General features: G+C 36.1%; 1 protein-coding gene across 14 annotated transcripts in view; it reads left to right on the top strand.

Annotated features, from left to right (window-relative positions):
• The window catches only part of ppm1aa (protein phosphatase, Mg2+/Mn2+ dependent, 1Aa), a 112614-nt gene that overhangs the window by 7502 nt on the left and 81654 nt on the right, over positions 1-23458 (top strand). For 5 of the 14 annotated variants that reach the window (XR_011887692.1, XM_072271363.1, XM_072271344.1 and 2 more), the window contains exons 2-4: positions 1664-2525; positions 4041-4158; positions 18404-18458. Coding sequence is in view for 12 of the 14 variants with exons in the window: in XM_072271363.1 (XP_072127464.1) it covers positions 1689-2525; positions 4041-4158; positions 18404-18438 (990 nt within the window). In the remaining 2 variants the exon portion in view is untranslated. Of the gene's footprint in view, positions 1-1663; positions 2526-4040; positions 4208-8890; positions 9003-18403; positions 18459-22638; positions 23115-23458 lie in introns of those variants that run through there. The other 9 variants (XR_011887682.1, XM_072271305.1, XM_072271323.1 and 6 more) reach the window with 4 other exon arrangements.

Genomic DNA, 23458 nt, shown 5'->3' on the forward strand with positions numbered 1-23458 from the left:
TATCTATTTAAAGCCTTCTCAAAATCCAAAAGATAATGGCTGATTTTTCTTGTTCATATCTTTTCAAATTTTTGGTCCGTCGTATCCTATGAGTTAGACCCTGAAAGGAAACTTTTAACAGATTCATGAATAATGATTTCTCAGTTTTACATGTGTACTGTGCTCTGTTAAGTTATTTTTTCTCTTTGGCCTCTTGGCCTATTCCTGAATAATAGATTCTAGCATTTCCTCTTTATGTTCAGACAACTGTGCATAGTTGCTTATTTTCTATAGCCATCTCTTTCAAAACCGTAACATTCACATCATTAGGGTTTAATGTCTTTCAATCCCATTGATTTTCTGCTGCTAGTTTTTTGGACAAAATGCAACTTTTCTACCTCTACTTGTTCACTTTAGATCAGTGGTCTCTACTATTTCTGAGGGGTTCTTTGTGTGCTACTTTAGGATATACAAAGCATTTGTTTAACATTTCTGCATTTGCTTCATTCCTCATTCCTGTCTCAGTCTGGAAGGGACCAACATTAGCATTCTGTTACTGCTTCCTTTGAAAACATATACATAGAAGCTGTCACTGTCCTTTGTTTGATTATTAGCCATGTAAAAATTGTCACCAAAGAGATTAATAATGTGCAGGCACAGCATGAAAAACTGGTTTAGGCAAACAGGTATGCATGAGTATTTCCTTAACCCAGTTTTGTGCATTTCCTTGATGCACTTTTTTTTCTAGCCTTACTCTTAATTCTCAGGACACCAGTAAGTTTGTTATGAAAGTTAAAACTAAAGTCACCAAAATGGCTTCAGTAATAGCACCCCGGTCAGAATATTTGGTTGTGCAATTATTTGGTAGCTATATTAACCATGAGAGGGCCGCTGTTAATGGGTTACTTTGTATTATCTTGCTAATTTAATTTCATTGCTGACTATTGGGTTTGTAAAAGTTCAGGCAAATCCTCTTGGACCATTGGGTGATTGGATGAGTGGTCATTTACAACAATTGTTTACAAAATAGTCAGGAAAAAAACCCAACTAATTGATGTTACAGTCTTGTAATGACGTAACATTTGTTGCAGGAGGAGGAAGTGAATGACAGAAAACAGCTTCCTGTTGAGATAGGCAGCTAACCTTTTTAAAAAAAAACACCACATTGTTTTCTCCCACATCCAGGGTTAAAATATATAATTAATTCAAATTCAAATGTTTTTTGTCAATTTAAAAAATGATGAAAATATGATACATTTATCAGCATTGTAAACTATTAAGAACAATTCAGAATACAGTGCTAGTAGTTCACATAAACAAAGGAACACAAAACTTGGCTTACATTTGCTTTTATTTATAACAGGGCGTCAGTAAGCTGAATAAGCTCCATAACATTGGTGATCCAATGGCAAGCTTATAATAACAACAGCTTTATGTTTGCTTTTCTTTCATTGTATGTCCTTAGGGATGGAAGGTGGATCAGAAATATTCTCCATACTATTTGAATAAACTCACAAACTAATAAAGTGGGAGGGTTGTTAAGTTTAACACTGCTTTGGAATTGTATGTGTTAAATGTTCACCACCTGAATCTGTAACAGAAATTACATACACATTATTTTAACTTTTAAGTAAATTGAATAGCCAGAAGATTTTTTTTAAAGTTTGTTTACTTTTTCTTTCAGTGCTGAGCATCTTGTGGAAAAAAAAATGGGAGCTTTTCTAGATAAACCAAAGATGGAAAAACATAATGCTCGTGGTGAGGGGAACAATCTACATTATGGACTGAGCAGCATGCAAGGCTGGCGAATTGAGATGGAAGATGCGCACACAGCAGTTATTGGCCTGCCACATGGACTTGATGCATGGTCATTCTTTGCCGTCTATGACGGGCATGCTGGATCCCAAGTTGCTAAATATTGCTGTGAACATTTGTTGGATCACATCACTAGCACCCAAGATTTCAAAATCGCTGATGATCTGACAGAGCCTTCTGTGGAAAAAGTAAAGAATGGAATTCGTACAGGATTTCTGCAGATAGATGAGCATATGCGAACAATCTCTGAGAAAAGGCATGGTTCAGACAGAAGTGGGTCAACAGCGGTGGGAGTCATGGTTTCACCCAAGCATATTTACTTCATTAACTGTGGAGACTCACGAGGATTGCTCTGTAGGAATGGGCAGGTTCATTTCTTTACACAGGATCACAAACCAAGTAATCCACTGGAAAAAGAGCGCATCCAGAATGCTGGTGGCTCAGTGATGATTCAGCGTGTGAATGGTTCCCTTGCTGTTTCAAGAGCTCTTGGAGACTTTGACTACAAGTGTGTGCATGGGAAGGGACCAACAGAGCAGCTTGTCTCACCAGAACCTGAAGTTTATGAAATCGAAAGAACAGACGATGACCAGTTTATTATCCTAGCATGTGATGGGATTTGGGATGTCATGGGGAACGAAGAGATCTGTGAATTTGTTAAATCCAGACTAGAAGTTAGTGATGACCTTGAAAAAGTTTGTAACCAGATTGTTGACACATGCCTGTACAAGGTATATTGAATATGCTTTCCAGTTTTATTATATTTGATCATTTTCTGTTATCCTTTAACATATTAGAATTAGATTTATCATCGCTGTCATATGACTTGAAATTTGTTGTTTTGCAGCTGCAGTGCAAGGCATAAAAATCTATAAATTACAAAAATAAATAGTGAAAAAAGAAATAACAAGAATGGTTCAAGGACCATTCAGAAATCTGATAGCAAGGTGAAGGAACTGTTCCTAAGTCGTTGAATGTTGGTCTTCAGGCTCCTGTATATCCTCTATGATGATAGTAACCTGACAAAAATGGTCTTCAAAGTAAAGCATATATTGTTAATTTTCAGTACTGAATTCCATCATGCCTTGAGGGTGACTAGCAATTACATATACTGCAGGGACTATTGTGTTCCTGCTGTCTGAATTGTCTTTACATTCTGGAGATAATTGTAGATGCATCTTCCTTCATGTGCCTTCTGCAAAATTGTATTATTGTTTGCATAGCATCATGAAATTATTTATGGGTTTGTGAGTTTTTAAGAAAGAAATGTTATTCTGTTGGAATAACATTGAAATGCTGCTGATCTTGCTGAAATCAACAAATACAGGTGGATCTGGTGACAAAGTGTAAAATCCTAAAGATGTGCTATATTGATAGTATGGACATGCTTTTCTAATGGCCTTGAGATCTGGGTGACTCGATATATAAATTGTGGGGAAGGGACGTGCTTTTAAACTAACAAGATAGGTTTTTGAATTATTCTGGAGGATTCTTGCACAAGTGGGGATAGAAAAACGAGGTGAATCATCCAGGGCTATTCATTGCCTCTGGGTGTATTTATAGTGGAGGTTGATAAGTTTTTGATTAGTAAAGGCATCGAAGATTATGGTGAGAAGGCAGAAGAATGGGGTTGAGAAGGATAATAAATCAGCCACAGCGGAATGATGGAGCAGGCTCAATGGGCTGAATTGTCTAATTATGCTTCTATGATATATGGTCTATCTATATGTTATAGAATGTTCTTTCAGTGCAGCAATTTAATTTAGTTATATTGTAAATAAAAGGTGAACTGGAATACAAATTCCTATGAAATCACTGGTCAGAAAGCAAATTTTTGATTTGCAAAATTTGAGAGCAGAATGACTTATGCACTAAAAGGCAACGTGCGTTTACTTTGAAATATTATTCAAGGTTTTTTTTCCACAGGTAAAGTGCTGAATTTTGATAAGGTTATTCACTTTGTTCATTAAATATGAGAAATCTTTTCAACTAATTGTATTTCCAAACTGATCCTTGTAGTGATTATTTTGAAACTGTTTGTCCAAGAGCCGAGCAGCAAATATGCTCCATGTGTTGCAGCTGAATGCTGGCTGTCACCATGTTTACTTTTAAATCTGCAGGAAAACTGAATAGTGGGATATATTTATAAATTTTGCCACAAGATCTACCTTTAGTAAGTGATTTAGTGTATATCTTGCTTATTTATTTGTATGACTGATAGTATTTTTCTTCCACCTTCAAAACAGGGGAGTCGAGACAACATGAGTGTTGTTTTGATTTGCTTTCCAAATGCACCAAAGGTGTCGCCGGAAGCAGTGAAAAGAGAAGCTGAGTTGGACAAATATCTGGAGAGCAAAGTGGAAGGTGGAGCATCTAAAAAAACACTTGCTGCTAAGTAAAATAACTTTAAAAAGTAATTAAATTGTGTTAACCCTCTAAGTTCGTTTATGTGAACTGGCATCTAAATTTTATAAGTCTTTTATTTGCATTTGCTACTCAGTGAACTTAACTGGTACTTCAGTATAATGCTGGATATAATGCTTACTACCTGAAACATTTTATTAAAATACTGTATAGATTAAAATTTTACTTTTATAAAAATTTCTTTGTGCTATTATAGATAAATGTCTGAGCTTAGAGGGATAACTTTCAGTTAATACTGTTAAGTTGCAGTTTTCAGTTACGTATCATAGAGTTCTTGGAGCAGTTACTAGTTTATACTAGCACTTGGCAGTTTGGTTGTGGTGACCATTTCACTTGCAGGACAATTAAATTCCAATAATTATCAATGTTTCAAGAATGTGTGGTTGTTATAATTGTTGTCCATCTGAAAAATTAATGCTGCTAGTGTAATTATTTACTGTAGTTTGCTCAGGTTTCTAAAAACTGTCATTGTTACAATGTAGCTGTGCCCTTGAAGTGTTGCTGCTTTGGTTCTGCCAACTACAAAAAAGTAAACTATCACTTGTTCATGTTTTAAATGCTCCATCAAAATGTTGTGCTCGGTTCAAACAAAACATTCTGTTTATAATAGAATGTTAGGCACCAGGTTAGGCACCCTGGGCAAATGTCTGCATTTTTGAAAAAGAGTTATTGCCCTTGTTCTAAGTTTTCAAAACTTTGAGTTAATTATATGTAATTTCTGATATTTGGTTGAACAGGAAAAATGGTCATATAGTCATTGTGTGTTACAGCCCACTTCAATACATCTGTTGTGAGTAATTTGTCACTTCAGTTTTGCTTCCTAAGTTGAAAATAAAGCTGGCAATCAATATTTAAAATAGATCAAAATAAAAGTAAGTTTCTTGATTGCTAGCTATGAAGTTTGAACGATATAATGGGGTTAACTTGAATCACCATTCCAGATAAAATAAATTTCCATATGACAACAAAATCTGATTTTACAGAAGTTAGACTTCGTTTATTTAAAAAAAACAAAAAGAAGAATGCTTTTGATGTGCATATGTAAGCAGGAAATATTGTGTACTCTTCAAAAATTCAAGTTTGACCATTTCAGCATTGGATGGATGAGTATTACCTTACTTACGGTTAGCTTAATTTAAGTGTAGGGTTATCTGTCATAGCAGTGTGAAAATGCTATGTTTCTTTTTTTTTAAAAAAAAGCTCTGTGTGTTTATGTTAACACACAAATTTGTTGACTTTATCTAAACATGAGATGGATTTTTTTAATTTATATATACACCAAGCAATAATCATTCACATTCAGATTTAAATTGCATGAGCATATTGTTGACCTATTGCATGTGACCATCTTGGGGAAAGCCTCCACTTTAAATGCATTTTTATGCCCATAATCACAATTGATTATTGTTTTTAATTACATTTCATCATATATTAAATAAATACAGGAAGTGATTGTGGATAGCTGACATACATAATATTCAATTTGCTTAAAAAGAAATTAAATTTAGTACAAACGTTTGTACTTTCAGCATTGCTTACTAGTGAGAATTCATGTTTTTGTATCTGATTATAGCGTATATCTGCATTGCTTGTTAGACATTTGACTGCAAGCAGACCTGGCTGAAAAAATAAAACATAAATAGCCAAAATAACTGAGTTTTAAAAAATTACATTGGTGCAAAGGTTTTTTTCTTAAAGCAGTTCTTCCATTGGAATTAGCAGCAAACATTTTGGCTGGCTCACTGTCTGTTAGAAACCCTTGGCAAAAATGCCTTCTAACCTGTAAATCTACATGCTTAATTTTTTTGTTACATACATTCAAACCACTTAAAAATGCTAAAATAATATGAATCAAAATGAATTAATCCAATAATGTAGTTTATTTTACAACGCTTGGAGCAATAGGAGAGACATGCTATTTTGTATTGAAAATAGCTGAGTTGTAGTTTATAAAGTATTCTGCAGTTTTTTTTAAAGGAATGTTGTAACATGTTAAATTTTCGGTATCCATTAGTCATGTAGAGTTGCTGTTCAATTCAGTGGATACTCGTGGCACATTTATACAGTAAATTTCTCAATCTGCCATCAGATTTTACTTTGAATCTCACCAGGACCTCTTGTTCCCACACTGGAAAATTTATTACATGGAGTATCTAAAAAAAAGTTATTGTGTGGTTTTGGGTATTAATAGCAATCACATTTAATAGTCAGAAAATCTGCCAAACTGGCACCATCTAAGTCTGAAGGGTGCTAGAATATTGCAGTTCTACTGTATCGAGTATTAGAGCAAATTAAAAGGGGAGCACTTGACTATAGTTTGATGCAGCATTGAATTTGGAGGCAATTTGTAATGTATGATTAGGATCTGTATTTTTATAGTTGATGCCTATATGAATTTACTGCCTGATGGGAATGGGGACGAAACTGGTATCAGTTCTAAATGCACGAAGTGAACTTAAGTATGCAGTAGTTCAAAGATGAAATTTCGGTCCAAAATAGACCTATAAAATGTACGTTCAAAATTGATCAGAAAGTTCTGTGCAGTCTTGTTTATGTGAACAAAAAGTTTCAAATACTTGTGAATATATGTCATTATGTTTGTCAGTTTGGTCTAGTTTAGTGACAGGTCAGAGAACCATGTACTTACAGGCCATATTCCAATTTTTAAATATTTTGGCTTTAAGCATATACAGATTTATTGGTAATATTACTTTTGTAAAATTATGCAACTGTAGCTGATGTTAAATTTCTTACCGCCACAATAGATTTCCTTTTAGTACAGGTTACAAACTATATTCCAAATATTAGTAATACTTTTTCATTCTTTGATCAGTAACTTCCTTAAATGTATCAACTGAACAGAATATGAAATCTGTTTAATCACATTAAAATGGCATAGGGATTTCTGGGCATTGTCACAAATAATTTGAACATTATAAGCAAATGAAGTGGTGTGCATTTATGAATGATACAGAATGCAGTTGTATGCTATAAAGTGATGTCAAATGTATGCTTGCACTTGCATTTCATGGCAGTAATAGCATTGTGTATCAGTTATGCACACTTTTGAACTGATCATTGCTATTACATAATACCTTGATATGATCTAGAAAATTAAATTTAACTAAATTTCACAGTGAATCACTGATGCCTACCATAAATTTGAACCAAAATACCACCCAAATTACAGATTTGCTGATCAGGTAACTTTGATTAGATGACTTAATTCCTTGTTTTTATCCTGGAGACAGTGAGGCTTGGAAATTTGATAGTTTGGAAGTTTCTGCTGGAAGTTGTTATGTTCTTGAACATAATGCAATTATTATCCAATTAAGCTAACTTTTAGAAAGGAATTAGTTAAACTAATAAATGTACGATTTTTGCTGAAGTCGTTGGGGTGCCCATCAGGCATAATTTTAAATTTCTCTTAAGTTTTATTTATTTTTATTCTATCTTCCTTATAGTCTTTTCAAAATGTAAGAATAAAAAGGATTGTGTGTGGGGATATATATATTTTTTTTTAATAATTCGATTGATTTTCAATCAAACTAAAAAGAAAGACATTATATAATGTACTTTATAACAGGTAATTTAACGATGTATTTTCCTAAGTGACATTTCAGGTAACAGTGAAGTATGCTACAAGTTGGCACTCTGCAGATGGATAGAAGCAATAGACATATACAGTGGAAGAAATATAATAATTTGTGAAAATTAATACCCGTTGTATTGAAGTTTTATTCTGTGGCAGCATCAGTTAATCTCCCTTGGCTGTGCCTATGTGTCTGGTAACAAGCAGTATATCTGTCTTATTTGTAGAAGAAACAATGAGATGCTAAATTGTCTTGCTATCATTTTGTCTCAACATCTTCAGTCAAATAAGACCTTAAAGTATTTACAAACATATACTGTGACGAAAAAGTGATTAATATAATGTAGTCACTTGCTTAATGTTTGCACACAAAAATTTAGCAAAATGATAATCTTATATATAAATTGAGCAGTTTAGTTATGATTTAAAATATATGGCTAGTAAGTAGCTGTAAATCTTTTATTTTTGTATAGTAAATTATACATGTAGGATTAAATACAATATACTGATAATGTTAGTCATAGTAATAAAGTTATGTTAAAAAGTTATTCTAATAAAGACTTTTGCTGAATCAATTCTGAGATCTTTGATTTTTTTTTCATACGACTAAGTTTTAGGAAGCATTTGTATAATACTTCCTTAAATCTATTTAAAGGCTGTTCTAAATCCCACAAGTAAGATTTCTCTGAGTCATGATTGCTTTTCATTAGTTAAAAATAGAGCTAATTTGTGTGGTGAATGATGCATAACAGTTCGAACCCAGCAGCTTTAATACATTAAATTTTTCATGAATTGTTGCATGTTTTTAGAACATTGGTCAGATTTCAAAATTTTCTCCTAATGGCCTATTTTTGAACCTTAATAACTGGGTACTCAAAAATTCATCCCATGGTTGTATAAGTTGAATATTGTCAGTACAGATATCTTATGGGAAGCTGTATCATTACCGGAGGATTCACTGATCTTTCATGGTTGCTGCTATGTTGTTTGTCTCGTAGTTTTTCCAATTTTGATTTTCTTATATTCACATAGTTTTAAAATGCATATTCTACTGACCCACAAGTCCTTCTGATTTCCCAGAAATCTTTGAGAAGCAGGGTGCTGAGGGGGTGCCAGATGTAGTCCACATGATGCGTGCTTTGTCGTCGGAGAGCATCCCAAACCTCCCACCGGGAGGTGAACTGGCCAGCAAGTGAGTGCACAATGTGTGGAATCATAACTTACATTTAAAAATCAATATGCACTGGTGAAAGGAACTTAATAGGGGCTGCTAATCGCATGCAATGTATAACTCCATACCAGCACAAATTCACTGCCTCATTTTGCATTTTGTAATGGTAGGAATGGATGATATTGACAAGAAAGGGAACTTTTAGCAAATCTGTATTTCAAAAGCATTTATCTTATTTTCAATAATGTGATAAATGGATGGTCCGAAAACGTGATCATAGATTAATCTTGTTTTTTCCATAGTGATTAACAGTCCCATTTTAACCCCTTACAGTGCAAGATCAATTTATGATTATTTCATCTTAATGCTAATACTGAAAGTTACAGATAGATTAATAAAATGATTTGTAAATTTTGATGTGCATTATGGAACAAATTTTGCATTCACTTAAATATGTAAAATTCCCATCTATAAATTCTGACCAAACTGGGTGACTTAGATTTACGAATGTTATTAAGCTTCTGTAATTATAATTTAAATTGCAGTATCCTTTTTGCGTCAGGCTGCTTGAACAGTTTTAAAGTTTACAATTAAAACCTATTAAACTTTACAGATTAATGACGTAATTGAATTAAAATCACATTTTCAACTTTGCCAGAAGCATCAAGAAATGGTAGTGTAAAATCCCATGAAAAGGATTCTGCAAATACTTTGAGAAATTTGCATGCTATTTGATACCAGTACATTGTAAAAACAATATAACCTTAATTCATAGAATTCTACAAGTAATTTAGCTAGATATGAGTTCCATACAGTATTGTGCAAAAGTCTTGGGCATGTATATATAGTTAGAGTGCCTGAGACTTTTGCACAGTACTGTTATTTATTTCAACGTGGGCAGAGGACGAGTTTGTGAATCTGGTGGGAGCAAAGGATGTTGAGAATGTTGAGGGTGGAGCACCATGGAGGGGTTTGGGACAAGTGGTGGAGAAGGAATGGGGGGTGATGGCAGGTGTATACACACTCACCCTGAGACACCAGGCAAGGTCATTTCATTACAAACAATTGGTTTATTGATCATTACAGAATGTCTCTCTGGTCCTGCTCCCTCCCCTCTCCCTTTCCTTTTCCCCAAGCATGATTCCTTTCTGCTTGCCTGCTTTCCACTCTCAGTCCACAATAGAGACCCATACCAGAATTGGGTTTGTCATCACTCACAGATACGTCATGAAATTTGTGTTTTTGCAGCAGTAGTACAGTGCAATACATACATACATGCAATTACTACAATACAGTGCAAAAGTCTTAGGCACCCCATCTGTATATATGTGCCTTAGACCTTTGCACAGTACTGTATATTTCAGTATTGTATAATATTGAATATCTATTTCAAACACAGGACATTACTAGCATTGCATCTCTACTTATAAAATTGAAAAGCTGTTGAGAATCTAGTATTGAAGTAGCCTGATGTTTACATGGGTAAATGAGGTACATGTTCATGTTGGTGTATATTAACCCCTAATAAATTTGTTTGGCAACATGCAATCAGGTACACCAAACTTTCTTTCTGGTTGTTCTAAATAGAAAAGTAGACAGTTGAACCAATATGTCTAATTAAATTTTAAAAAGTATATGAATTCTAGTCCAACAATTTTTGGGGGTGAGAAAGTTTATTTTTAATTTTGCCCAGAAACTAATTGCAAGTGTTTTTTTTTTGTTGCTCATTGGTACATGATTACAAATTAATGTTATAAATACTGACATATTTTTCTCCTAAAATATAATTTTCTGATTAATAATATTTGATAGTGTTGTAGACCAACTGAACACCAAAATTCCTGGTACTGTCTGCTTAAGACCATAAGACATAGGAGCAGGATTAGGCCATTTGGCGCAGTGTTTGTGCTCTGCCATTCCATCATGGCTGATTCATTATCCCTCTCAACCCCATTCTCCCGCCTTGCCCCCTCAATAACCTTTGACACCTTTACTAACCAAGAGCCTATCAAACTCTGCTTTAAATATACTCAATGGCAGTCTGTGGCATTGAAGTACACAGTTTTACCACCATTGCCTAAGGAAATACCTCAGCATATCTGTTCTAAAGGGGCGTCCTTGTATTCTGAGGCTGACCCCCTGGTCCTAGACTCCCCTATTATTAGAGACAGTCGCTCAACGTCTGCTGGATAGGCCTTTCAATATTCAATAGCTTAAAGAGTATCACATCAGATCCAAATCTCATCAGGTTATATACGTTGTAATTATTAGTTAGATATCAGAGCAGAAACTGGCCAATTGCCATTCTTTAATTTAGTAAACTGAGGTTAGTAGTTCCTGTACTTCGAGAAATGAAAGGGTTCAGCAAACTTTAAGCATCAGTATGCTATCTCCAATACTACATGTGAAACTGAACAGTAATGCCCGATAGGAACTTTTGAAGTTGAGGTAATTAATAATGAAATTTTCCAAAGTGCTTCACATGAAAGTTTTAAAACAAAATTTAACATTGAGAAGCATGAACATTCAGATACTGTGTGTGACTGATTGACTTGAGGAAAGTCTTGAAGGAGAACAGAAATGTGGAGTGCTGTACCAAAACCTATATCTTTGGGAGCTGACACTTAATTGAGTGGATATGCAGGAAACTAAGATTAGGAATCCAGAATGGAGGAGATTGCAGAGATTAGATTAAATTTATAAATGAGGATTAGCATTTCAAAATTGGGATTGACAAGGGGTTTTGATTGAACAAGAAATCACAGTTCAATTAAGTAACTAAAGGGAGGAGGAAACTGTAAATATCTCCTCTATCAGTGATGGTGGCTTTAAGAGTGGATGCTCCAATTGCAGATGTCGCTCCACTCTTCAAGAAGGGGAGAGGCAGAAGAAAGGAAACTATAGGCCAGTTAGTCTGACCTTAATGGTTGGGAAGATGTTGGGGTCAATTATTAGGATGAGGTCTCAGGGTACTTGGAGCTGCATGATAAAATAGGCCATTGTCAGCATGGTTTCCTCAAGGGAAGATCTTGCTTGACAAATCTGTTGGGATTCTCTGAAGAAATAACAAGCGGGATAGACAAAGGAGAATTGATTAATGTTGTGCACTTGGATTTTCAGAAGGCCTTTGACAGGGTACCACACATGAGGCTGCTTAACAAGCTATGAGCCCATGTTATTACAGGAAAGATACTAGCATGGATAAAGCAGTAGCTGATTGGCAGGAGGCAAGGAGCCTATTCCGGCTGGCTGCCAGTGTCTAGTGGTGTTCCACAGGGGTCTGTGTTGGGACCAATTCTTTTTATGTGATGTATCAATGATTTGGATGATGAAATTGATGGCTTTGTTGAAAAGTTTGCAGATATGAAGATAAGTGGGAGGGCAGGTAGTCTTGGAGAAGTAGAGAGGCGTTAGAAGGACAGATTAGGAGAATAGACAAAGAAATGGCAGATGGACTACAGTGTTGGGAAGTGTATGGTCATGCACTTTGGTAGAATAAATGAAAAAGTTTTTTTAAATGGAGAAAAAATACAAAAAACTGAGATGCAAAGAGACTTGGGAGTTCTTGTGCGGAATTCCCTAAAAGTGAATTTGCAGGTTAGATCTGGTGAGGAAGGCAAATGCGATGTTAGCATTCATTTCGAGAGGACTGGAAAATAAAACCAAGGATGTAATGTTGAAACTTTATAAAGCATTGGTGAGGCCTCACTTGAGGGGAGTGTTGTGTGCAGTTTTGGCCCCCTTATTTTAGAAAGGATATGCTGAAACTGAAGGTGGTTCAACGGAAATTCATGAAGATGATTCCAGGATTGAATGGTTTATCATATGAAGAGCATTTGATGGCTCTGGGCCTGTATTCACTAAAATTCAGAAGAAATCGGGGTGACCTTATTGAAACCTAACGAACAGTGAAAGGCCTCGATAGAGTAGATGTGGAGAGGATGTTTACTATGGTGGGAGAGTTAAGACCAGAGGACACAGCCTCAGAATAGAGAGGTGTCATTTTAGAACAGCAATACGGAATTTCTGTAGCCAGAGAGTTGAATTCTTTGCCATGGGCAGCTATGCAGGGCAAGTCTTCATGTATATTTAAGGCAGAGGTTGATAAGATTCTTGATTGGTCAGGTTATGCAGGGATATGGGGAGAAGGCAGGAAACTGTGGCTGAGAGGAAAGTTGGATCAGCCATGATGAAATGGCAGAGTAGACAATGTGCCAAATGGCCTAATTCTGCTGCTATATCTTATGGTCTTATGATCTCAATATTCTGAGATTTCAGCCAGCTGCACATAATCCTTCTAATGATAGGAAATTGCACTGGAGGGAGTAAAAATTGTAGGTCCAGAAAGATCCTTGCTGTAGTTCTGAAGTAATGGTGTACCATCGCTAGTCAGTTAGAATGTTGGCACTAAATCAACAAATCTGAAAGTTACTCAGGATAGAAAGGTAGTTAAAAACATGCTGCTTTATTCCAAACATTATCTGGCTTTCAATCATTTGAATATTGGTAAAAGAAGTTGTGCCATTTACTCACAAGTAACATGCATACTGGTCCTTCTTGTTCCAACGTGTACAAATGAGTTAAACCCTGAAGCTGAGGTGAGATTAACTGCTCTTGACTTTATAGAAGCTGTTCATTGCATATGACATCAGCAAACTCTAATGAAGTTGTAATTGACAAGAGTTTGCTGGGAAGCAGAGAAGGGAAATAACAAAGTGGAATGCAAAAAAAAAGGGCAGAAGAATTCAACACATATTGTGTATCGGCTTTCACCACGGAGGATACAAGTAACATTCTAAAAGTAGTTGTAAATGGGGAAATGAAAGGGGGAGGGGAGCTCAGTGAAAATTAAAATAACTAAGAATGTGATCCTGAATAAGTTATTACTCTTTCCTGATTTCATCCCAGTGTTTTACAGAAGGGACAAATGAGACAACTGATGTATTGATTTTGCTTTCTAAAACTGCCTAGATTTGGAAAAGGCACAATGAGATTGAAAGATAGCTAAAGTAATTCAGTTTCTCAAAAAGGAAAAAAAGACAAAGCAGGAAACAATTTTTAATATTTATCATGGAATATATTTTAAAAGCTATTATTACAGGTGCTTAAAAATTTAGGAGCTTTGAACAAAACTATTTGAAAGAAATAATGTTTAACCAATTCATTGAATTTTCTTTGAAGACTGAACATGCTGTAGATTATGAGAATCTGTTGGATGTGTCAAAAATATCCAGAAGGCATTTGATAGATACCACGTCAGTGATTATTGCAGAAAATAAAAGTTCATGGTATAAGTGGTAATATATAGGCACAGATAGATTAGCTGGTTTGAAGGAGACAGTATGAATAAATGCATCTGCTGGCAAGATGTAATAAGTGGTGTGCCACAGTGATCAATGTTGGGGACTCAAATTTTTTTATAATTTAGATAACTAATTTGGGTGAAAGCATGGAAGGTTTGGTTATTAAATTTGTTATTGTTACAGAGCATTGGTTAGACTGCCATTCAAAATACTGTACTAGTTATTGGTTTCCTTTTTTAAGGAAGTTTGTTAACATATTAGAAGCAGTTCAAAGGAAGGGTAATAGATTGATATTTGAATCGACAGATTGATTTAGAAAGGAAGTTTGGACAGGTCAGGCTTGAACATGAGGCATCTTGACAGGATATTTGTGGAGAGGAGGTTTCCTATTGTGGAACTATGAAAGATTAAGGTAAGAACAGTCTGTCCTCTCAGAATCATGAGCCTTTGTCCTTTTCTTTCTCATACAGCGGGGAGGTATGCATGGGGGTGAGGAAAAGAGAATGTGATGAAAGCGGAATCATTGAATGCTTAGAGATAATTTGAATCACGATAAAGGGGATACTGTGGGTAAACAGAAAAGTAGTCATGAGATTACAATTGCATTAGTGTTGATTTCGTTAAGTGGTGGCATGGGTTCAAGTAGCCAAGTGACCTATTCTTTGCTACTCTGAATTCGTATGTCTATATGTATTGGCTGGAGAGACATAAAAAGCAAAGAAAAATGGTTGCATTTGTTGGAGGCAAATCATCTTGACTTTGGAATTTGCTGCAGGTGTGTCTTAAGATTGAGAATTTGGCTGTTCTCAGTGATGTTCCCTTCATGATAATGTCAAACGAGATTCTGTTCATTGATAATTAGAAAATGAGATGCATTTTTTAAGAGATACAGCATGGTAGTAGACCCTTAACAATGAGCCTGCACCACCCAGTTACACCCATGTGACCAATTACCCTACTAACCTGTACATCTTTGGGGTGTGGAAGGAAACCCATGTAGTCACTGGGAGAATGTATGGTCTCCTTACAGCAAGGAATTGAACCTAGGTTGCTCGTAGTTTGATAGCATTTTAAGACCATAAGACATAGGAGCAGAATTAGGCCATTTGGCCCATCGAGTCTGTTCTGCCATTCAATCATGGCTAATCCTTTTCTCCCCTCCTCAGCCCCACTCCCCAGCCTTCTCCCCATAACCTTTAATGCCATGTCCAATCAGGAAACTATCAAGCTCTACCTTAAGTACACTCAACGATCTGGCCTCCACAGCTGACTGGTAATAAATTCCACAAATTCGCCACCTTCTGGCTAATGGTACCCTTTACACCATTGTGCCACCCAAAATGTTCCGTGACGTTTGCCATTTCAGTAAAAATGCAATCATTCACTTACAAGAAGATCTGATAATATTTAGGCAAAAACTGATAAGCTGCAAGTAATACCAGGCAATAAACATCTTCATTAAGAGGAATGTAATTATGCTTCCCTGACATTGAAAGATTTTCCCACTGCCAAATTATGGATTACTAGTCAGAAGCTAGTTACAAAAGCGAACCTAATATTAAATATGTTGCTGTAAGTACCTTACGGCCTAACTCCCAAATCTCTTTATCACAGTCAAGATGGGGCAAAGTTATGTTGAGATATTGTAATTGACTGCAGCTTCAGCAACATTCAAAATTTAATGGTATTTAGGGAAACTAGGTGGTAGATAATTTTCTAGTCTAAGCATTTATTTCATTCACCACTAGAACATTTAGCTGTGAAATCTAGAAAATACTGAGCTGCAACATTTAATGGCTTCTTTAAAAGTAGTTTCTAGTTCTGTGAACCTTGCAACCTAAAAGCACTAGGGTAGCTATCAGACAGGGCTGATCATCTATAGGATACTGCTTCGAGTCACACAATGATTTGACTTGGACATTTGCTCTTGCTTCATTGTATGACATCAAATATCTTCTTTGCATATTCAAAAGAGAAGAAAGCTGTGTCACAATCTTTTGTAAATTATGTACTGCGGCATTAATCATTTGCAGATTACCACATAGGGCAATAAGTTAGTTACAAAAAATTTAAAAATGCTACTTTGGCATAGTTAATTATATCCTTGTAGTGAAGATTTGAAAAATGGATTCTTCAAGCTAGAATACGTATAGCAAAGTTTCAGATACATTCTGTGGAAATGGAGGCTGGCTTGGAATTGAAATTGTTAAGCCACAAGTAACTCATGAGTGAAGGTTTTAGCAGTGCACCAGGTTTTCAAGAAGACAGAATTGTGTTGGAGTGATTATTAACCAGAAGCTTATCTTAGGATTAGTAGAACATTAACATTTTGTATGAAGTGGTTCAGCTGCAGGAAATTGCCAGCAGGAAGGTTGGATTTTTTTGTCGTGTGAAAACCATGGTTTAGGTACCTCTTGCAAGAGGTTTTGGTGGATCCTGTGCAGGATGTTGAGTCAGCTGTTTTTACAGCTTAGTAAAGTCCAGATGGCTGCTGTTGAAAAAGAATTAAGCATGGTTAGGCAAAGGGCTGTTTTACTCTATCATAATGAGCCTAACTATTTAGCCTCTAAAGGGCTAGATATAGATAGGAAATATGAGGTGACACAAGACAGGGAGGATTGAAAGAATGTATTCTTGGGAGATTCCAGTGGAAATAGCACAGAGAAAATACGAAGCCATTGCAGGCAGTTCTCTTGACAATGGATGGGTAGATAGAAGAGTCATTTCTTATTCTGGTGAATAAATTTGGTACGATTAATGTTTACTTACACTGTAGCTTAAATTAAGATGTGTTTTTATTTTGGAAATTAACCAGTCCCAAGTGGTACCTATATAGTAAGTGGTGAAACTGAAGGAGCTGATGCCTAATAACTCCATTTATACAGGTTCAGTCCTGGCCTCTAGTGCTACATCTATTGCGTTTGCCCATTCTTGTGACCTTTGATTTCCTTTGCATGCTCTGTTTTCTGTGAACATCCTATAGATATGCAGGTTTGTAGGTTAATTCCCTACTGTAAATTGCCTCTAGTGTAAGTGAGAGAGAAGTCTGAAGGGGGTTAATGGGTATGTGTGGGAAATTAACAAACAAATGGGATTGTTCTGAGGGTTAGCAACTTCTTGAACCAAGTAGCCTTTTCTGTCTCAAGAAATTAAAATTCTGGAAACGATGACCATCAATAACAATGGTTATTATTTTATGACCATGTATGTGGAATACCTTTAACGAGTCATCCCAATAGTAACTAAATTACTATTGCAATCCATGAAGAGTAAAAAGATGAATAGAATGATGAGGTCAAAATGGCTTGTCAAACAAAGGCAACAAAAATGGAGCTTATTTATACAGGTCCTGTTGTGATGATTAAAAGTACCGTAAGTAGCTCTTTCAGTTACTATTTTTTTTAAAGAACTGATGGTTACCTAGTATTTGGTAAATAACATTATGAATTTTATAAATTAGAGCCATAGAAATGGGCTTTTTAGCCCACTGCATCTATGTGAACCATCTATACTAATTCTGCTTACCTGCATTAATTTTGTATCCCTCTATGCCCAACTTGTTCAAGTAATGGTCAAGATGCCTCTTAAATGTTACTATTTCTGCAACCACTTCATCTGGCAGCTCATTCCAGATGCTGTATGAAACATTTACCCCTCAGATCTCTTAAACCACCTCCCTTTCACTTTAAACCTATGTCTTTTAGTTTTAGGCATCCTACCACTGGAAGCTGACTCTGGCTATCTACCCTATTTAAGCATTTCATAATTTTTCATATCATTACACAGTTTAGAATTCTAACAAAGGTGGTACTCAATTTGTTATTTTAAGCATTTCTGGAAATGAAGTAATTTTAATGTTATTGAATTGGGGGGAAGGGTGATGCAAATATTTAATTGGGCTGAGCATGCCATCATGTGGAATACTGCTATCTTTTTCAAATTTACAATTTGAATAGTAAATTATTAAAAAGTGGTAATTATTTAATGCTTAATTTATTTTAAAAAAATGAAATGTTAATCATTTTGTAACATAAACACTTTTCATTTTACTGATGACTATTTTAAGTCACCATCAACTTGAATGCATACATGAAAAACTTCTGTTTTTATTTTCTTTAGGCGGAGTGTTATTGAAGCAGTTTACCACAGACTGAATCCTTGTAGGGCTGATGGTGTGAGTAACTGTACTATACTTTTAGTATAAGTAGTTTAAAGTAATTAAAGTTTGTTTTATTTGTAGAATCAATAGAAGCCAGTAACATTATGCCAAGCCAGGAATTCTAAATATTTGTTATTAATGTGCCATTTCTGGACTGAAAAGGCATCATTAGTGGATATTCTATATTGTAAAAAGATAACATTATATAACATTTATTGAAATTAGATTCTATATTGTCAAATATTATAGCATGGAAGAGACCATTTAGCCTACAGGTGCTGACGTTTTGAAAGAATTGTTCCTGTTTGTCCTAGCTTTTTCCATATAAACCTGCAAAATATTTCTCAAGTTCTCAACTTGACTCCACAGGAATTTAGATACCTTCTTATGCAATCTAATAACATCAGTGTTATGATCTAGATCATAACCTTCTCATTTATTCTCTCAGTTATTTTACCAATTATTTTTAATCTATACCCTCTAACTACTGACCCCATAAAATTCACCCCATTTTATAATGCACCTTATGATCTCCCCTTAAGGTTCTCTGCTATGAAGAAAACAATGCTAGCTTATCCATGCTCTTCAAATAGCTGAGTTCGTTTCTACCTGCTTATGGTAGTGAATCTACCCTGCTCTACCCTAATGCCTCATGATTCTTCATATATCTGTACTGATAATTACAAACAACACTGCAGTTGAACTCAGCTAGCCACTTTAAGAGTTCTCTTTACTTCAGAACACTGATAAAATATATAAAATAGGATCTGAATTTTGACACTTGGAGGATTCCACTATATATTTCCCATCTTTCAGGAAAAAAAAAGTTGGACACAAAAATCTAAGTTGATGTGAGGAGTCTCCTTAATTTCAGGACCAGGTGAAAAATTGCACTTTCATTGTTGAAGGTGCCTTTTTTCAGTTGGTCATTAAATTAAAGCCATTTGCTTTCTCAGGCATTAGGAAGAAATGTAGGGGATTTTGCAGATATATTTTGTATTATCCCTTAGATAATATAATAAGTAAATCAAAATTTCTGGTCATAGTTACACAGCTGTTTGTGGGTAGTTTGCTATTTGTAAATTGTATAATGTTTTATACGTTGCAACAGTGACCACACTGCAAAGTATTTAAGTGGATGATACACTCAGTAAAACCATTATGTGATACTTCATCAAATCCCTTTGTAGCAATCCTTCTGCACAATAGCCAATGATTGTTAGGTTAGTTCTACTTGATCTTTTTAAAAAGGGTTGTTACATTTTCGGCCTGCTGGTGCTTTTCCCATATCTAGTGTCATTTAGATCCTGACCTCTTAACAGTGTTGGTCCACAAGAGATTAGTTGCAGAGGCAAGGTGGGTGTGCTTACCCTTGACTTCAAGAAACAATTCGACCATGTGTAATGTTGTTGTGTCCTGGTTAAAAAAGAACACATGTCCCGGAAATGTAAAATAAAAACAAAAAATTGTTAGAAACACTTACTAGGTCAGGGAGCATTAGTGGAAAGTGAAACAGTTCATTTCTTGTCAGGTAAGTTGATGAAGGATCCCTGAACTCAAAAATTATGTTTCTCTTTCAATTAGTGCTGTCTGTCCTGCTGAGCGTTTTAAGCATTTTCCATGTTTTTAACATTATCGATTTGTTTTGTCCTGTATCTGTTTTACTGCCTTAATGCTGTTATTTGTTCTATTGTTGTTTATCATTCTTTACTTTTAATGTACCTTATTCCTCCTCTATATTGCATCATCCCTGTGCAATGCCAAATTTATCTCCTCCTTTAGTAGGAGTTAACAACGAATGAAAACATAGGTTTCACCTATGTGGCTTTTCGCAGTCCTTCCCAGAACTGACTTCTGTGCGCCTGGATGCTAAATACCTTCTTTCTGGAGCATTTGCCCAACCACACACTTAGATACATTATCTTCTACTTTTGGAATTCATTAGCATCTGCTGTTGAAAGTAAACCAGATATTACAGTTTTCAAGCTCTTGATCTTTAACTTTTTCTTAAATTTATAAAACTCTGTTTTTTGGACTCCTTGTGGTGTTAGTTCCAAAAGGAACCTTAATTTCTAACAGTTCCCTTTCTATTTGCTGAATGTCTCTGCAACATGTTCCCGTTAATGTGAAGGGAAAGACTGGCAGGATTAGTGAAATGGACAAAATGCAGGGAAATGAGTCTGCATGGGTGTTGGCATGGGAAAATTGGATCATAGGGCCTGTTCCCATGCTCTACAATGCTGTTTCTTACACCTATTCAATAATTTTTGAAGTGGAAGTTAAATATGCTGAAAATAAATACCAGGTGCCATAATACTTTCACATTTAGAACATAAGACATAGAACGCCACAGTACAGGCCTTTGGCCCACAATGTTATGCTTTAACCCACACTAAGATCGATCTAATCCTTCCCTCCTACATAGCCTTTCATTTTTTTTCTAACGTCCATGTGTCTCTAAGAGTTTCTTAAATGTCACCAATGTATCTGCCTCTGCCACCACCACTGGCAGGGTGTTACATGCACTCACCACTGTGTTTTTAAAAAAAAAAAAAAAACACCTCTGCCACACTCTGTAAGTTTTTGTCCAGTCACCTTAAAACCATGACCCCTGGTAGTAACAATTTCCACCCTAGGGAAAAGTCTCTGCTATCCATTCGATCTGTGCCTCTTACCATCTGGTACCTCTGTCAAGTCACCTCTCATCCTCCTTCATTCCAAAAAGAGAAACTCTAATTCACACAGCCTCACCTCAAAAGACAAGCTCTTTAATCCAGGCAGCATCGTGGTAAATCTCCTCTGCACAAACTAAAGCTTCTAAATCCTTCCTATAATGAGGTGACCAGAACTGAACACTGTGTGGATTTACCAGGTCTGATAGAGCTGCCACGTTACCTTGCGACTCTTAAACTCAATCCGCCAACTAATGAAGGCCACCCTGTTAACTGAGGGATCTATGGACATGGGCCCCAAGATCCCTCTGTTCTTCTACACTGCCAAGAACTCCATTGGTCACCACCTCCAGGCAGAATACGCTGTATCTACAGCCAACCTGTGCCTTCTGTAGACAACCCAATTCTAAATCCTCACAAGCAATTATCCCTGGGCCCCATGCCTCCTGACTTTATGAATAAGTCCACCATGGAAACCATATCCAATTTTACCTTACTAAAATCCATATACTCACATCCACTGCTCTGCCGTTAATGTGCATTGTCCCATCCTCAGAGTTTAATCAGCTTGTGAGGTGACACGCATGCTGCCCCTCACAAAGCCATGCTGACTATCCCTAATCAGACCTTCCTTTTCCAAATGCCTTTAAATCCTGTTTCTAAGAAACTTCTTCAATTATTTGCCTACCACTATAGGAAGACACACTGGTCTATAATTCCCAGGGTTATCCCTACACCTATTCTTGAACAAAGGAATAATATTTGCCACCCTCCAGTCGTCGGGTACTACTTATGTGGCCAGTGACGACACAGAGATGATCATCGCCAAAGGCATAGCGATCTCATCCCCCACTTCCCATAGTATCCTGGGATATATCCCATCTGACTCCAGTGACTTATCTATCCTAATGTTTTCCAAAGGTTCCAGCACATCCTCTTTCTTAACATTGACATATTCGAACATATTGACCTGTTTCACACTGTCCCCACAAATGTCAAGGTCCCTCTCACTGATGAACACTGAAGCAAAGTATTTATAAAGGACCTCCCCTACTGCTTCCGACTCCAGACACATTTTCTCTTCTATTTCTGATCGGTCTAATCATTCTTCTATTATCACATGCATGTAGAGCCACTTGGGATGTTCCTTATTCCTACTTGCTAATACCTTCTCATGTGCTCTTCTGGCTCTCTTAAGTCCATTCTTAAGCTCATTCCTAGCTACCTTGTAACTCTCTAGAGCCCTGACTTATTCTTGTTTCCTAAACCTTAAGTAAGCTTCCTTTTGCTTCTTTACAAAACATTCCACATCTCTTATCAACCATGGTTGCCTCACCCTGCTTTCTTTCCCTGCTTCAATGAGACAAATTGAAGACAAAATATCTGATTAATGTCTTCATTTCCATTCTGCATTTCCCTGAGTATATCCTTTTCTAATTTATACTCACAAGTTCTTGTCAAATAGCATCATAATTCCCCCAATTAAATACTTTCCATGCCATCTGCTCCTATCCCTGCCCTAGGCTGTGGTCTGAGAATTGTGGTCACTGTTTCCGCAAGGCTTACCCACCAAGAGAACTGTCGCCTGACCTGCTTCATGGAACATTTCTTGGAAATATACCTATGTGAATGATGTAAAATGTAATATTAAAATAATATCTTGTTTCGATCAATTTTTTTCAGCTTTGAATATGGATGGATTAGAAAAATAAGTTAAAGTTCTATTGTTATTGTTCCAACTGGGGGTCCTAGAATCTAAGCAGAGACACAGTTTCTGATGATTATTTTGAATTTGTTTGAGTGAATATGATCACTGACTTAATTTTGAATTGGAATAAAAATTTAATTACTGAGTCCCAATTAGGAATAGGACATCAAACTAGTCTGAAATTTCATGCTGGAGTATGTTCTGTACATAAATTCCTAAATTTTATTAAATGTCTTTTGCACAGTACTATATTTGTCAACATGAAGTGGAGAGTCAGTTTGTAAATCTGGTGAGAACAAAGGATGATGGGAATGGCGAGGGTGGAGCGCCATGGGAGGGTTGTGGGACCGGTGGCACGGGAGAAGTGCCGGGGTGGGGGGGTGGCATGGGTGCAGACACACCCAGCTTTAAGACGCCAGGCAAGGTCATTTAATTCCAAACATTAGTTTATTGATCATAATAGAATGTCTCTGGTGCTTCCCGCTCCCTCCCCTCTCCCTGCCCCTTTTCCCAACCATGATTCTCCTCTCCCTGCCCCCTTCACACTCTCAGTCTACAGTAGAAACCCATCACTTACATGTCCTGAAATTAGTTTTTTTGCAGCAATACAGTGCAATACATTTACTACAGTACTG

This window comes from Mobula birostris, chromosome 1 (genome assembly GCF_030028105.1).
Source record: "Mobula birostris isolate sMobBir1 chromosome 1, sMobBir1.hap1, whole genome shotgun sequence".
Lineage (NCBI taxonomy): Eukaryota > Metazoa > Chordata > Chondrichthyes > Myliobatiformes > Myliobatidae > Mobula > Mobula birostris.